This window comes from Canis lupus, chromosome 7 (assembly GCF_048164855.1).
Source record: "Canis lupus baileyi chromosome 7, mCanLup2.hap1, whole genome shotgun sequence".
Lineage (NCBI taxonomy): Eukaryota > Metazoa > Chordata > Mammalia > Carnivora > Canidae > Canis > Canis lupus.
The window spans coordinates 65,047,074-65,062,392 of record NC_132844.1 but is presented as its reverse complement, the minus strand read 5'-3'; the positions used below and the strand labels follow the sequence as shown (position 1 = coordinate 65,062,392).

The following is a 15,319-nucleotide window of genomic DNA, read 5'->3' as shown; positions in this document are numbered from 1 at the left end:
ATACAATGCATTGACCATCCAGTGTGTGAATTAGAATGAAAAGCAGTAGAGAAATAATATGGCAGCTAGAGGGAACAGCTCGAGAGAGGTCTGGGAGGAGACCAGAGGTGCTAGAGAGGGGTCCTAGTTGAGGGTAGTCTTGGATAAAGAGTGGGACAGTGGAGGGGGGAGAAGTAACAAGATGAGTAAACTTGTATTTTAGAATTTCTAAGTCATCATTGTCTGATCCTCTCATATAAGTTCCTTTTTCTCCCTTGTTGCCCTAGCTTTGATTTGAGGTGTTGGCAGGGCCCTATAACTAAATTCATTACAGGGATAGGCTTGGGATATTTTTGCAGGAGTGAGGAAATGCTTTGAAAAGAAATCTAGGGGGAAAAAAAAGAAGAAAAGAAAAGAAAAGAAAAGAAAAGAAAAGAAAAGAAAAGAAAAGAAAAGAAAAGAAAAGAAAAGAAAAGAAAAGAAAAGAAAAGAAAAGAAAAGAAATCTAGGGATGCCTGGGTAGCTCAGCGGTTTGGCACCTGCCTTTAGCCCAGGGCATGATCCTGGACACCTGGGATCGAGTCCCACATTGGACTCCCTGCATGAAGCCTGCTTTCTCTCTCTGCCTGTGTCTCTGCCTCTCTCTCTCTGTGTCTCTTGAGAATAAATAAAATCTTTTAAAAAAAAAAGAAAGAAAAGAAATCTAAATCTGATGAGTCAGAAGAGAAATCCAGACTAAGGACACCTACTTAAGATCAATCAGTATTTAAGAGAATGTCTGAGCATGGTCAAGGAAAAGATGACTCAGGGAAATGACTAACATGAGACAGGACTTAGTACTTAGATGTTCCAGAAACCCTCAAACTCAGTCTTAAATTAAGCTCAGCATCTTCAGAACTACTACATTTCATTAATTCTAAGATACATATTTTTTTTCAAATTTTAACATTTCTGAAACTGGGATACAGACATGATGGTGTGTTATGATTTAACTGGCAATACTGTTTCCTTTCTTAGTGGCAAATAAAACAATGGCACTTGAGAACTTCCGGTTTCTTGGATTTGAAAAAATAAGGTAACTTCCTCCTAAACTTAATTCTTAAATTTAAATCCCATAAATCATCAAGATCTAATTTTCAGAATAATATCTCCCTTATACATATGTACTTTCCCTTTTCCCTACTGCCAATCTAGTTTACGGTTATATCAACTTTGTACAGATCAAACACCCTCCTCACTGGTCTCCCCAAACCAGTTTTCCTTATTCCAAATCATCAAGCGTAGCACCATAGATCAAACTTTCAAGACCATCATCAGACTCACACATCTCTCACTTTTGAAAATCAGCTTCTCATTGTGCATCAGCAAAATCCCAAGCTGGTTAGAAGACTTCCACGATTTTGCCTGAGCTGACCTTTATATACATTGTTTATCAAGGTGAGCCCCTCTGCTCTCATCCACTTCTTCTGTTCCCAGGCCTTTGAACGCACTACCTTGTCTGTCAAACGCAACCAGTCCTCCCCTTGAAACACACTCCACCCTGAAGACCCTCATATCTAAGGCCAGGATTCACCTCAGGCTTCCTGATCTCCATGAAATCTCCCTCAGTTCTTCCAAGCTGTATCCTCCTTCGAAATTCATAGCATGCGTTCACCTTAAACATGGTCCTACTTAACTTTTCACGGGAGTAGGTCTTATTTTCACAAGTATATTAAAAGGATCAGAGGAGACTGTATTTTGTATTTATGCAGTGTAGTGTGGTGGTTCATTACACAGCCTAGCTACACAGGTCTGCTTCTCTGCTCAGAATCTTTCTGTGTAATCTCTCTGTGATTCAGTTTCCTCATTGTAAAAATAAGTTGTTGTGAGAATTAAGTGATCATGTAGAACTGTTACTGATAATATAAACACTTTATAAATACTTCCTAACTGCCATTGTTTTTATCAATAAGAACAATCACGTAAGTGTTGGATATGTAACACAAGTGGTAACTATTACTATCATTTAGAATCTCCACGTCACAGTACACGGAATGGGAACAGAGCATGGACTCAAGGCTAATTGGATGGAGGAAGGCAGGAAAGGTCTTAGCATGAGAAGAAGCTTTTCAGCAGAGTGTCTATTTCTGATATTCTAGGACACAGCTGAATAAATCTGTCTAGGCCTGGCAAGAAATACCGATGCTGGGGTCTATGAAGACTCAACGGTCTCTGAGGGAATTAAGAGGAAAACAAGAGGAAGCAGAGCTCTATGTTCTTAGACCCACACATATCACATACACCTGCAACTAGAGTTTTGTAGCTCATTTTGTAGCTGAGACTGTCAGGCGAGGGAGAAAACTTTTCCTGAGATTAGGGTAAACAGGTACTTACTGAGCATGCCTCTGTAATTGAGGTCCATATCCCGGCTCTCTGATCGAACTTTAATAGCATCCAGAATAGCATCAGGAGACAACAGTCCTGAAGGCCTCACAACGTTCAGCAGTTCAGTGAGGCTCATCAGAGGCAAACGCACAGCCTGCATGATTTCAGCATGATTCTCCTTTGAATTGTGCTTACACCAATTTAACAAGGCTAGAAAAATATCTTTCTCAGGAGCTGCAAATGAATCTCTTAATACGATGTTTAAAAGTGCTGTCTGAAAAGGATAAAAAAAATCCATTTATTATGGAGCTCAGCCATATATCCAATCAATCAGCAAAACCTCACAGAACTACAAGTATCACTTATATCTCAACAACTCTTTGACCATCTTCTTTCTTTAATCTTTGTGCCATATACTCTCTTGCCCACCAGGGCTCTATGAATAGCCATGGGCATCTTGTACCACTACATCAAATGTCTAGTCTTTCTAACATATCTGCACCTATCTTCAATAAAACAAGAAGAAAAATGGCAACATGAGGAGCTGTCATTCCATGCAGGTTCTTCAGGAGAGTTTAAATTTATAAGTCAGTAGGATACATTCAGTATTTAAAGTTCGAAATCTTTTGTTTCACAATATTATTGCACTCCCATATTTTTGATCTCAGATTTCTAGACTCATCTCCAGTAACACTGGTGCAAACCTCAAAGACCCTTGCTTCCAAAAAATTAAGTAGGATAGTAAAAATCATGGTTTACACTCAAGCCAAAATATGTAGCTTTTCAAATAGGTTTTTTTCATTTGAAATATTCAGGTCCTAGGAGGAACACAAAAAGGGAAAGAAGAGACCAGAGTTCAGAGAGAGATCTAAGGAAAAGAGTTTATTTTTGAGCCAGCTGGCAGCAGTGGGAGTGGTGGGGGTGGGTGGGAGAGGATGACTTAAAATGACAGCCTCTCGTATAAGTTCCTTTTTCTCCCTTGTTGCCCTAGCTCTGATTTGAGGTATTGGTAGGGCCAATGACACAGGAAATATCCTGTATGAATTTTCTCTCTCATAATAACAAATTATTAGTTGCATCTCTCTGTGGGAGAAATACAAAATGAAAAAATAGTATGCAACACCACAAAAAACCTGACAGTCATCACTTTGAAAACACCCACTCTGCAGCACAGCCTCTTTTAGACATAGAACCAATTTACCTCTCTGTTATATGATCTACATAGTCTTAGTAGCTGGAGGCAGATAGCTAGACAGATGACCCCTTCCAGATCAAGGATTTTTATTTTTTAATTTTTAGTCTATGGCTCTTCTCCTACTGCACAGATCTAAATAACACGATGCATGCCTGTACTTGCAGATGATGACACACCTTAGAAAGGGAAAGGAAGCCTTCACTTGAGAGCACCTCCTGAGCATTTCTGTCCATAAACATGCAGCACATGCAAGTTAACTTGGGAAGTGAGTAGAGGCTGGCAACATCAAAAGTCATGCAGACATTCTGAATGTTAAGTATGGTGCAGAGATACTCAGAGGTAGAATCCTCCAGCTCTGGAAATCCATATTTATGAGCCAGGCTCAAAAAGTCCAGCAACACCTCCTCCTTCTCATCTGTCAGCGTTGCCCGCCCAGTGTAGATGTATTTAAGCAGCATTGTGAATGCTTCTGCAGTGGTATCTTGGAGAGGGATTTCTGCTTCAGGTTGTGATTCTCTCATTCCACCATACAGTAATGCTCTACACATCAGAGAAGAAATGCATGAGGAAAACCTCAAATAAGAGTTGCTACAATATTATGAAATCATGGTTATCAGCATTATGCAAACATAAATTTGTTTAATGACACAAAGATTCAGGTGAAGAAATGCACAGTAATCATTTAAATAATTCTCTAAAGAAAAAGAAATGGTTTATAAACTATTTTGGATTAATTCTATCAACAATTGGGCTGATGAAATATACTGAGAATTCAAATAGGTAATAGACATTCATTAAATAGAAAGATGAAAGAGCTCTTGCAAAATCCATATAAACATATTAAAGGTCAATAAGGTTTAAAAAGTAAAACTCTGTAGGAAAAAACATAATCAGATAAAAACAATTACACACAATCAGGTGCCATTCTCCCCTGTCAGACTGACAGAAATTAAAAACCCTGTTAACTATTCAGTGCTGCAAAAGCAATGAAATAACAGGTTCTCCCATGCACTGCTTTGAGTCTATAAATAGGCACCCCTTTAGGCAAAGTAATTTAAGTAATTTCTATTCAAATCTAAAACGGGCATGTCCTTCAACTCAGTAATCTCACTGTTAGGACTCAATTCTAGAGAAAAAATACAGCAAAGTAAAGATACACAGCAAAGTAAAGATACATGTATAAGAATATAGAGTGAAACAATGGAAACACTGAACGAAAATCTTAAATGTCCATCAACAACAGAAACATAGTTAAGAAACTGTGAGATACACTTCTGTGCAGCCATTACAGAGATTAAGTAGCTCAAAATATACAGTCTTAGAAAGATAACCAGGATATAGTATATAGTCAAGTTGCAGACCTGTATGTGTTGCATGGGAAAAAGTATATACCATGTACTTATACATGTACCTACATAGGTGTATAGAGATATATCTATTTACATTGAGAAAAATTGGGGGAAATTCATCTTATACTGTTAACAGAGGTTGTCTTTGGGAAGTGTGATTAGAGGGCTGGGAGGGAAGGACTGCCATTTGTTACTTTATAAATTAAATATAAAATTGGGGATGGGATCATGGGTGATTTGGCTTGTTTTTTTTTTCCTGTCTTTTCAGTAATTTCTCAGATTAAAAAAGAATCCTATTATTGCTTAACTGATCATCTAAAAAATGAAAACTAGACAATCCAGCCAGGTAATGAATTTGAATTTCTACCTTTATTACTGTCAAAGGAATAATATGAACCAATTAATAAGCCTCTATTCCATCAGGAAAGAAAAGAGGACAAGGGAGGAATACAGAAAAGGAAGCATAAAAGGCAGAAAGAAAATGTGTAAAAGTGAAAATAAGAGAATAAGGGGGGAAAAAAGAGATTCCCCCTGCTTCTAAGATTGTCATAGTAGGACTAGCATTTCAAGGATTCCCTCCATACCTATTGGAATTCCTCCCCACTCTCCTCCAGGCCTTAGCATTTCTGCTTGCCTCAGGGAAATAGTAGAAACCATCTAAGAAGAGATCCATGGATATTCTGAGCATATTTCTTCACTGGGTTATACTGTGCCCCAAAACACTCTTGAAGGTTTTCATTAATCCAGAGAACATGGCTCTAAAATTAATAGATTAAAAAATACTTTTCTAGAAAGATCTCGCCAAGATTTACTACTCCTGCAGTGTGGTCCTTGGTACTCATGTAAATTCTCAATGCTTTAAAAGTAGTTTTGATGAGGCTCCCTTGGAACACTAAATATGAACCCCCAAATTGTGAAAAATTCCCTCTATACAGTTAGTTGTCCTTATCTTAACTGACAGGCTCTAAGACAACAATGAGAGAAGCTTCTCCTAATTTTCCTTTGCAATATGGACAGTGCCAGCAATGAGAATCTAAGACAGTATTACCAATGACTCCGACATGAGCCTTGTGAGCCATCATATATTATAAATGCTCGATATCTACAGAGACACCAAGAACAAATTCAGTAAGTGAAGGGAGTATAGTCCATTCACTCAATATGATCTTCCAATTTCTAAAAGCAGGTGAGTTTCTTTTAAGAATACACTGATCATCTAAAAGATATCCACACACAGTTGTATTGAATTATTTTTGGAGGAGCAAAGATATATAATATTAACAAATATTAAACATAAGGTTGAAAAGTTCTGACTTGATAAGGAATGGTCTCTAAAACACTTTAACAATAATGAGTGAAGCAAAAGTAAGAAAAGGAAAACACAAAAAGAAAAGTGTGCAGAGGACAAAGGCAGGTAACTAATAACGACCAGATCAAGGCCAGCTGTGTGAGTCAAGCTGGTCACTATCAAGGGGCATAGGAAAGTATCACTGAGCACTCTTAAAAGACTCCTCTCTTTCCAAAGCTCCTGGCTTCATCTACAGTGGCATTTTATATGTACAAGATGAGATGTCCTAAAAATGTTTAAAATGTACTAAAAGAATTCTAGCTGAATAGTAAATATTTCCGAGAGAATTAAACCCACTAGACAATGTATGTGACTCCAGATATTGTTTTATTGACTTGCTTAATTCTGGTTGTGAAAATCATACTGTAGTTTTCACTAGAAGGTAAGTGAAATTTTCTCTAAGCCACTGGCACCTCAGTTTTTAGATATGAGTTTCCCAGGTCAATCCATGATTTTGTGGATAGAGACTCTGGATTTATCAAGGATAAGTTATCATTCAGTCAATAATTCAGTGATCATTCCCTTTTTACAAATATTGGGTAAAATGTAGAGTAATTAGAGATTAGTTTAATAACCAGGGTTTCATAACCCTGGAAGTTAAAGATTTGAATGACAAACAATAGCTGCATATAAGTGGGATTTTTCTTTTTTACATTAGTACATAGTTTGACTTAGTTTACTTAGTTTTACTTCTATGTAACTAAAATGAAGTTTCTTCTATGTAACTAAAATGAAGTTTCAGTAAATACTTAAATTTCCTTTAATTTGGGGTTGCCAAACTGCCATCTCAGAAGAGAGATCCATTGGGTTACCTACAGGTCCTGGGCCTCAGTGGTCTGAAACTAACAGGTATACATGTTCATTAGCGACAGGAAGCCTAACAGCCAGTAAATCAGCTTAAATTCCATCAGTCATCAGCTGTGAGAAGCAGATGAGGTCCACAAAGACTCAGCCTGAGAGATATGCTTGAGACTCTGAAAAAGGGTTGATGAGGGACAGTGGAGTATGGGAAGCCTTCTTATCCTCTGGTTCTCAGATGGCTCCTGAAGGAAAAGGTGTTGTTGTTTGTTGTTGTTTTTTAAACTAACAAAAAGTCCACAAAGATGGAATTCTTATAGAAGTTGAATTCAAAGTTTGCAAGTTTCATTATGCTTTGTTACATATTCTTCATAGAGGAGAAAATACCAGTGTTTTCCACAAGTTACTTGAATCTTCAAAAGTATACACTTACCGAAAATACTGGCACCTCGCTGCTAAAATTACCCTGTGGGCAGGAAAACGTTTCTTTTCCACAACAAATGTGACATCACCATACTCCTCCCCAATCAGCAAGGCACCAATATGTTCAGACAAAATGTGCACATGGTCAATTTCCCCCACTGCAGTAAAGGGGCGAAGAGGGTGGCTGTTGCTCATCTTGTAGAATAGGTGATAGTCGTTGATCTGTTATGTAAAGAAGGGATAAGAATTAGTGAGGGGAGGGCAGTACACTGAGAAAATCACATACCATAAACATAGCTAAGAATTTAAAGTACTTTCAAACAAATCACATGAGAGAGATTTCATCATTACTGGTATTTCTATCAACCAATTTATTCTGGGAAGCAATTCAGCCTGACTCCATGAACTACAGTGCTACCTTCAGTGTTTTATCCCACTAGAAAAACAAAAATGCCAAGAAACAGCACTTGGAGCCATCATATTCTAGAACTGTGAAAAAAAAAAATCAACAACCAGAACTCCTTTTGTAGCACATATCTATTTAATGAAGTTGGGTACAACTAACTGTACCCAGAAGGAGAGTCATTTGGACATAGATCCAGACCTAAATCATAAGCAGAATAAACTAAATCATCAGATTCCAAATACCTTCAGAGGTTTTGGTCTGAAAATATCTTAAATATTTTATTAAAAAAATTAATAATCTTCTAGAATCATTGAAATAGCCTGACATTTATTAATGAAATCTTAACCTCCTTCAAAAAAAAAAAAAAAAAACCAATATTTTTCTCAAGACTGTAACTTCTAGTACAAACTTGCAGCTCTGATAGGAGGTTGCCTGTGCTTACCAGAACATTGTTACATTTAATCTCATTTACAGGCACTTCCTTACTTTTGTAGGCAGTGCTTTTCTACAGATGTAACTAGGAGCCAAAAGGCTAAAACTTGATTAATAGTCATATGTTAGAAAGGGGAGTTATGTCCTTTGAAAGCTAAATGTGCTTATATTCTTCAATCTCTCTAATATTTGCAGGTACCGGTTTTCCAAGGGTAAATAAATAAGAGCCTTCACTGGCATTCAGGTGCCCCAGGTGAAGATGTAGCTGACAGCTACCCCTCTACTGCACCAGAGACTAGGGGCAATTGAGACAGATGTACTTCTTCACTAGATCTTCACACCTTCCTCAACTCTCCACTTGGACCAGGAGTAAAGGTTAAACTACTCTTCATTTTTAAACTTCCATATCTAGATCCATTATTATTAGCAAGGTATACAAAAAGTGGTCTTTATACCCAGAAACTGCAGTGAAAAATCCTCACGGTCCAGGATCTCCAGTTACTTGCTACTCCAGTTACTTCCTCTACCCCCAACAGAGAGAGCAACAGCAAGGACTGTGACATAGAGGAACATGGAGGTTGAGTCAGGCAAGATAAGTGGACAAGCTCCGGCCCTCTATAGTAGGAGCATCAAAAGGATGCAGCATACCCCCCTAATTGCCAAGCAAATCCCTCTTCTTCAAGTACAAACTCCATTTGAAAGCCTTAACATGCATGATTTGATTGTTTAATGTATGATACAACAGTCTAATATAGGAGTTGGCAAACTTTCTGCAAAGGGTCAGATAGTAAATATTTTAGGCTTTACAGGCAATATGGTCTCTGTATAAAACACTGGAGCCAAAAACAGCCATAGACAATAAGTAAATGAATGAGCCCATGGCTATGTTCCAATAAAACTACTTACTGAAAAGGGGCAGATTTAACTGTAGTTTGCCAAACTCTGCTCTAACATATGATCAAGACTGGCTATACTCTAGATAAAGGATCAGACTGTTTCTGGTTTTTGTTTTCTGGATGTGTTACCCACTTGATGTTCAAAATAACACAGTCATTTTCTGTGTCAGTCACGAAACTCCAAAATCTACTGGTACCTGACTTCAAAACCTCACTCCTCTTCAACCTGAACTCTCACATCACTATGCCATATTTCACTGATGGTGTATGGCTCTAAACAAAATAGACTCTTTCCTTGCCTTAACAAATGCAATGCATATACCCAGTGAATATATTCTCTGGCATAATTATTCACTTAAAATTTTATCCAGGTCATAGGTGAGATGAAACAATTCTTGATAAGAAATTATTGATTTTTGGTTAACTAGCTCAAAGGTAAATTTATAAGTCTTCAACTGATACATAATAAACATCAATACTACATTTAGAAATATCTACCTTAATAGGTTCTCCAGATCTGTACCTCTTAATACATACAACTTCATTTTGCTGAATTTACATTTTAATCATGCTTTTCCAACTGAAGACATAAAGTGAATATTGCCAGGTATAGAAAACAGCCACTTACTATGGATTAAATAAAATTTTTATTTGCATATAAAATAATTTTAATTAGACCACTGACTGTCAATGAGCTTACACACATTGGAATTGTATGGGAGCTTTAACAAAGGGGGAAAAAAAAGATGCTTCCACCCCACATCAGAAACTATGATTTAGTTGGCCTGAAATATGTAATCACTCTCCTGAAGTGATTCTAACCAGCAGGCTGAAAAGGAGCCTCTGGTTTAGACTCTCTTGTTGTAGGGTCACATACCTTACTCGGGTGCACAAAAATACCCGAAATATCCACTGAGAAAATCCACGGAGAATTTGATTCCATTTTGAATCTTACTGCAAAGATGTACATAGTGCCAACAAAATTACCAATGTTACATCTTATAAACAGAAAACATTTGAAAATATTTTTGCCCAATGCCCTGACTTAAGCGCGAAGTAATTAATAGTTTGGGTCTACCTAATTGCATTTTAAGAAGCATATTTTAGAAACACACATCTACAAAGTTAATTTTTTTAAACTTCCAATTTAAATGTGATAAATAAAATTGGAAAAAAATGTTAAAGTTCATTGAAGTAAACTGCTTATTGACTTGTTTCTTAAGCTTTAAACTTATTCTGCCACTGTCAACATATGTGATCCTTGACAAATTTTCTAACTTACATGAGATTGTTTCCACATCTGTAATGATATGGTTATAGATTATTTTTAAAGTTATATTTTATAACTCTGCCACTGTCTTTTAATATCACTGTTTTGGCCTGACATATGAAATGAACTCTCACGACTCAGCATATGATTATACTCATGACTGTGATTTTTTACAGCCAAAGAACAGAAAGCAAAATTAGCAAAGTTTTTGAAAAAGTACATTAGGCAAAGTCTGAGACCAGACATAAGCTGCCACAGGTCCTCTCCCAGTGGAAGTACCTGTTAGAGACTCACTGCCCTGGGTATTTATAATGCGTATTATTCCAATAAGTAGCCCCTGTCTGGCATGTATTCAAATTCCAGACTCCCACAAGGAAAGTAGTGTTCAACATAAACTATATTGTGTGTACAAACTGCTTAAGTGTTAGATTCACTTTTATCAATTGATGGCAGGAACCCTTCTAAAATCTAAGTTTCCATCTAGATGCCAGAGAAGGGCCAACCTTATAAGCAGACTTCCTAAAGATAGCAGTTCAGTCCTATGTTAGCCATTTTCTGTACAGTTCAACTAGAGGATCTAATAATGTTAGAAAAAGCACTGAAAACAAGGAGCCTAAAAGTCTATCTGATGTACTTATTTAATCTTTGGTTTGGATTGGAAAGAGGAATATCAAGAAAATAGCCTACCCTACTTGCCCAAATGTATTCCTGACCCCTGACCTCCCATTATGCCAGAACCAAATAGTTTTAGGGACGGGTTTCTTCAAAATTTCAAGGATAAATCCAATGCTATTTAAACAATTCCTGTGCATATGGGAAGTAGTTTTCAGCTGCTTCTTATGAAGCAAGTTTAACCCTGACAGCAAGATGCCCATACCCACACTCTCAAAAACCAGCATAAATAACAAAAATCCTATGTAAAATATTGAAAAACAGAATTAAGCAGGATTCATGACACAGTGGGTCAATTACAAGAAGGACAGATGAATATTAGGAAAAATAAGTCATCAAAAGGTCAGAGTGGAAAAAAATCCTAAAATCATAATAAAATTAGCTCAATAAAAGCTAAAATATCCTTTTAAACAATCACTACTAAGTTTATTTTTAAAAACTTCTAAGTGAATAGGAATAAAAGGATATTTTCTTTTATTAGGATACTAATACTTCCTTAACTTGATAACTACATGTATATACATATGTAGCCTAACTGTAACAGATATAAGCTTTTGGTTAATAATAAAACACCAGAAACATTCCTAGGAAATCAGAAATAAGACAAGGATATCTGCTCTTATCACTATTAACACTTCTCAGAAACAAAAGAAAATGAAATTAATTGAACCAAGTTAAAGATAAATGGATTAGAAAACAAAGAGGCAACATAATCACTATTGCAGATAATCTCATTGTCCATTTGAAAAATTGCAGATAATCTCATTGCCCATTTGAAAAATCCATGAGAATCAACTGAAAAAATATGAGAAAATAAGGGAGGTTCACTAAGGTGATCTCATAATATTATTATAAGAAAATATATAGTACTCTTGCATCCCAAAAACCAGCAGGTAGAAAATATGAATAAAAAGATTTGCAATTTATAATTGCAAAGCACAGAAATAAACTCATGGAAAAGGTAAAGGAAATGATCAAAGTCCATTGAAGAATTTAAGAGAAATAAATGAAGAGATATACATTGTTTGGACACAAAAAGATCTAATGTTTAAAGAGATCAATCATCCCTAAATCAGTGTACAAAAAAAGTATATTCAATATTTTATTGTACTTTAAATGTTTTGAAACTGCAAAATTCAAGAAAACATTCTTGGTAGGGGTAACAGGTAAAAATTTGACAAATGGGCACACAGAAAAAATTGAGAATGAGGGTAGCCGGGGTGGCTCAGTGGTTTAGTGCCACCTTCAACCCAGGGCCTGATCCTGGAGACCTGGGATCGAGTCCTGTGTCAGGTTCCGTGCATGGAGCCTGCTTCTCCCTCTGCCTGTGTCTCAGTCTCTCTCTCTCTCTCATGAATAAATTTAAAAAAATCTTTAAAAAAAAATTGAGAATGAGTATTGAGATTTTTATATTTATCCAGAAGTGTTTTAAGTTGAAAAACACAGTACTAATTAATATAGGAATTAAAAGTAATCCTAATCACAATCAAAACAGCGTCTTTAAATTAAATTGGGATAAAGGAATTCATCTGGAAGAATAAATATGTAATTTGGTATATATTGTAGGAAAAAAAAGAACAGTGGGGGACCAGCTTAGTGGATGAGAAAGCAAATCATAAATTAAATCAATTAGAACAATGTCATATTAGAAAGATCATTGGAACATATCAGTCCAGAAATAAGCCCAAATAATATATATCATATATCTAATATATATATAAATATATTAGTATATATAAGATATAATATATTAAAGCATTTCAATTCAGTGGGAGAAAATATGGAAATTTTTTTGGAATTTTTTTCAATAAAAGATGTTGGCTATTTTTTAAAAAGTAATCAGGATATTCACACAAGAACACAAAATAAAATATATAATGATAGCAACCTCAATATTTTCTGTAACAGTAAAAAAACTGGAAAAAGCTTTAATGCTCATTTAAAGGTAACTGGATAAATAATGGCAAATCTATATAGTGGAATATTATATAATGATTTAAAAAGAATAAATTTAGATACTACTGACACTGAAAAAATCTAAAATATATGTATCAACATGGAAAAATGTATTTACATGGAAAAAATGTTGCATAGAAAAACTGCAAAACAGTATTATAGTAAAATGTTATTTTGTTAAATACATTTTTAAACAGCAAACATCAAACTGTTAACAAGGGTTATCCCAATGGATCAAGGTTATGGGAATATTTTCTATAGCACTACATATTTTTGTAATGTTTAAAATTTTGTAAGCACGTTTTATTTATAATAAAACTTTATACAAATATTCTAATAACCTTGGCCACTAAAATTACAAAATAAATTAGTTTGTGTATGAGATAGCAAGTGTTTTAATTTGCCACAACCAGAAGTACCTGATTTAGTGACTAAGAACAGTAAGCAGAGGGACTATATATTATCTCCGCAGATGAAAATTAATTAACAACTTGAAGACAAGGACAAAAAGTTCATTACACCAAGACAGGCATTACACTAAGGCAGGAATGAATATCAGATACCTCAGCAGCATGGCCTACTAGGACACCCTTATCTGATACATCCCAACTGAAACATCTTCACCTTAGAGACTTTCAGTATGACATTTTCTAGACTTAAGGCGTATTTTTTTTCACATGCAAACACAGTGCTCTGAGATTTGCTCCTGTTGACAGCCTGAGTCTAAATTTGCTGATGTTCACAGAAGACGGCAAGAGTAATTTATTCACTCAAGCTATACTTTCAAGGTGGGAGGAAGGAGAATAGGAAAGCAGAAGGAACAAGGGACTTACTGGAAGAGAGGGAAGAGTATCACCACCAGGAAATGGCACCATTCATGATAGCATATTGTATCATTAGGTGAGGGTTCTGGGACTCTATATGGATTTATTTACCTAGGATGGTGGTACAGAAACTATCTCTTTCACAGTTGGGTCAATTTCACGGGTTCAAATGCATTTCAAGAAAAAATGACTAAAGCCACAGTACTAAAATTCTGAGGGTTGTTGGCTATTTACTATGCAATAAGACACCCATATCCATTGTTCTAACCGAAATAATAAACAATGGCCATCAATAAAGCGAGACTACCATATGCAGTTTATAATGTTGTAATATTATAAGTACCTCTTAAGGAGTTTGAAAAAAACAAGTTGACCTAAATATCAATTTCCTTATTTAAAGCTCATTTCTGGCAGAACTGTTTACAAACCCTGCTTTAAGAGAGCTTTCCACATTTTTTAAAGTTCATTCTCCAGTGTGTAATCAGGAAATAGACAAAGAGCAAAGTTCTACCAGGGGGAGATGCCAATGAGTCCTTGAATGCTGTATAAATCTCCCCTGGGAAGCCTTCTCTGACCCGCCTATATCCTGACTGAAAGGCCTTTATGGGTAAAAAGACCTTCTGCTTTTTAATTGCAAAATATAAATGATCTTTCTCTTGAGGAAAGCTATGGCATTTACAAGCATATGGTTTAGCAATTTCTTTCTGCTCTTGGTACCCACGTGGTGTGTAATTTGAAGTAGTATTCCTTAAACTTTAAATTAATATCGCCTGGGGAGATTAAAGGATATCTTGTCTGCATCTTAAACACTCTCAAAAAATCACTTTCTACTTTCTCATGGGAAGGATACTTCACTTCTTTTGATATATACTCTACCCTTGTCATCCAAAAGTTTGAATAAACAGGTGTGCACTGACCACACTGGTAGGTGTAACCTTGGTCCTGTGTTCTGCAAGTCTACTTTTAAACCTTGCAGAGGAGTCCTGTCACGGGGGCAGTAAAGGGCCACAGTGAAAAACATGGCTGTAGTTCACAGGCATTTTCCGGCATCAGGATTCCCCAAATGTCTTTCCCTGGGAAAGATGAAATGATTTATAATGTCCAGTTTCGTTCCAAATTCTTGTCACTCTATGATTTTATATGTTTGTAAATAAATGTTTATAGATATGCATAGCTTGGAACACTTTTAAATAACTGTATCATAACAAAAACATTTGACAAGATTATTTGATTCCATTTGGCAATTACCACGTTGATTTTCTACTTCTTTGTCAAGGGACAAACTAGTTTCTAAATTTGTATGCAATTCATCTGATAAAAGATTTGTTGAGGAAAAAAAAAAAGATTTACTGAGCTGTCTTCTGTGATACAGGCCCAGTGCTAAGTGATAGCAACACAAAGATTAAT

General features: G+C 35.9%; 1 protein-coding gene across 9 annotated transcripts in view; it reads right to left on the bottom strand.

Annotated features, from left to right (window-relative positions):
- BTBD9 (BTB domain containing 9) overlaps positions 1 to 15,319 on the bottom strand; it is a 410,681-nt gene that overhangs the window by 364,843 nt on the left and 30,519 nt on the right. For 8 of the 9 annotated variants that reach the window (XR_012034324.1, XR_012034323.1, XR_012034326.1 and 5 more), the window contains exons 2-4: positions 7,467 to 7,678; positions 3,715 to 4,078; positions 2,353 to 2,617 (exon numbers count right to left, since the gene is read on the bottom strand). Coding sequence is in view for 6 of the 9 variants with exons in the window: in XM_072833183.1 (XP_072689284.1) it covers positions 2,353 to 2,617; positions 3,715 to 4,078; positions 7,467 to 7,651 (814 nt within the window). In the remaining 3 variants the exon portion in view is untranslated. Of the gene's footprint in view, positions 1 to 2,352; positions 2,618 to 3,714; positions 4,079 to 7,466; positions 7,679 to 8,749; positions 8,849 to 15,319 lie in introns of all 9 variants that reach the window. The other variant, XM_072833184.1, reaches the window with a different exon arrangement.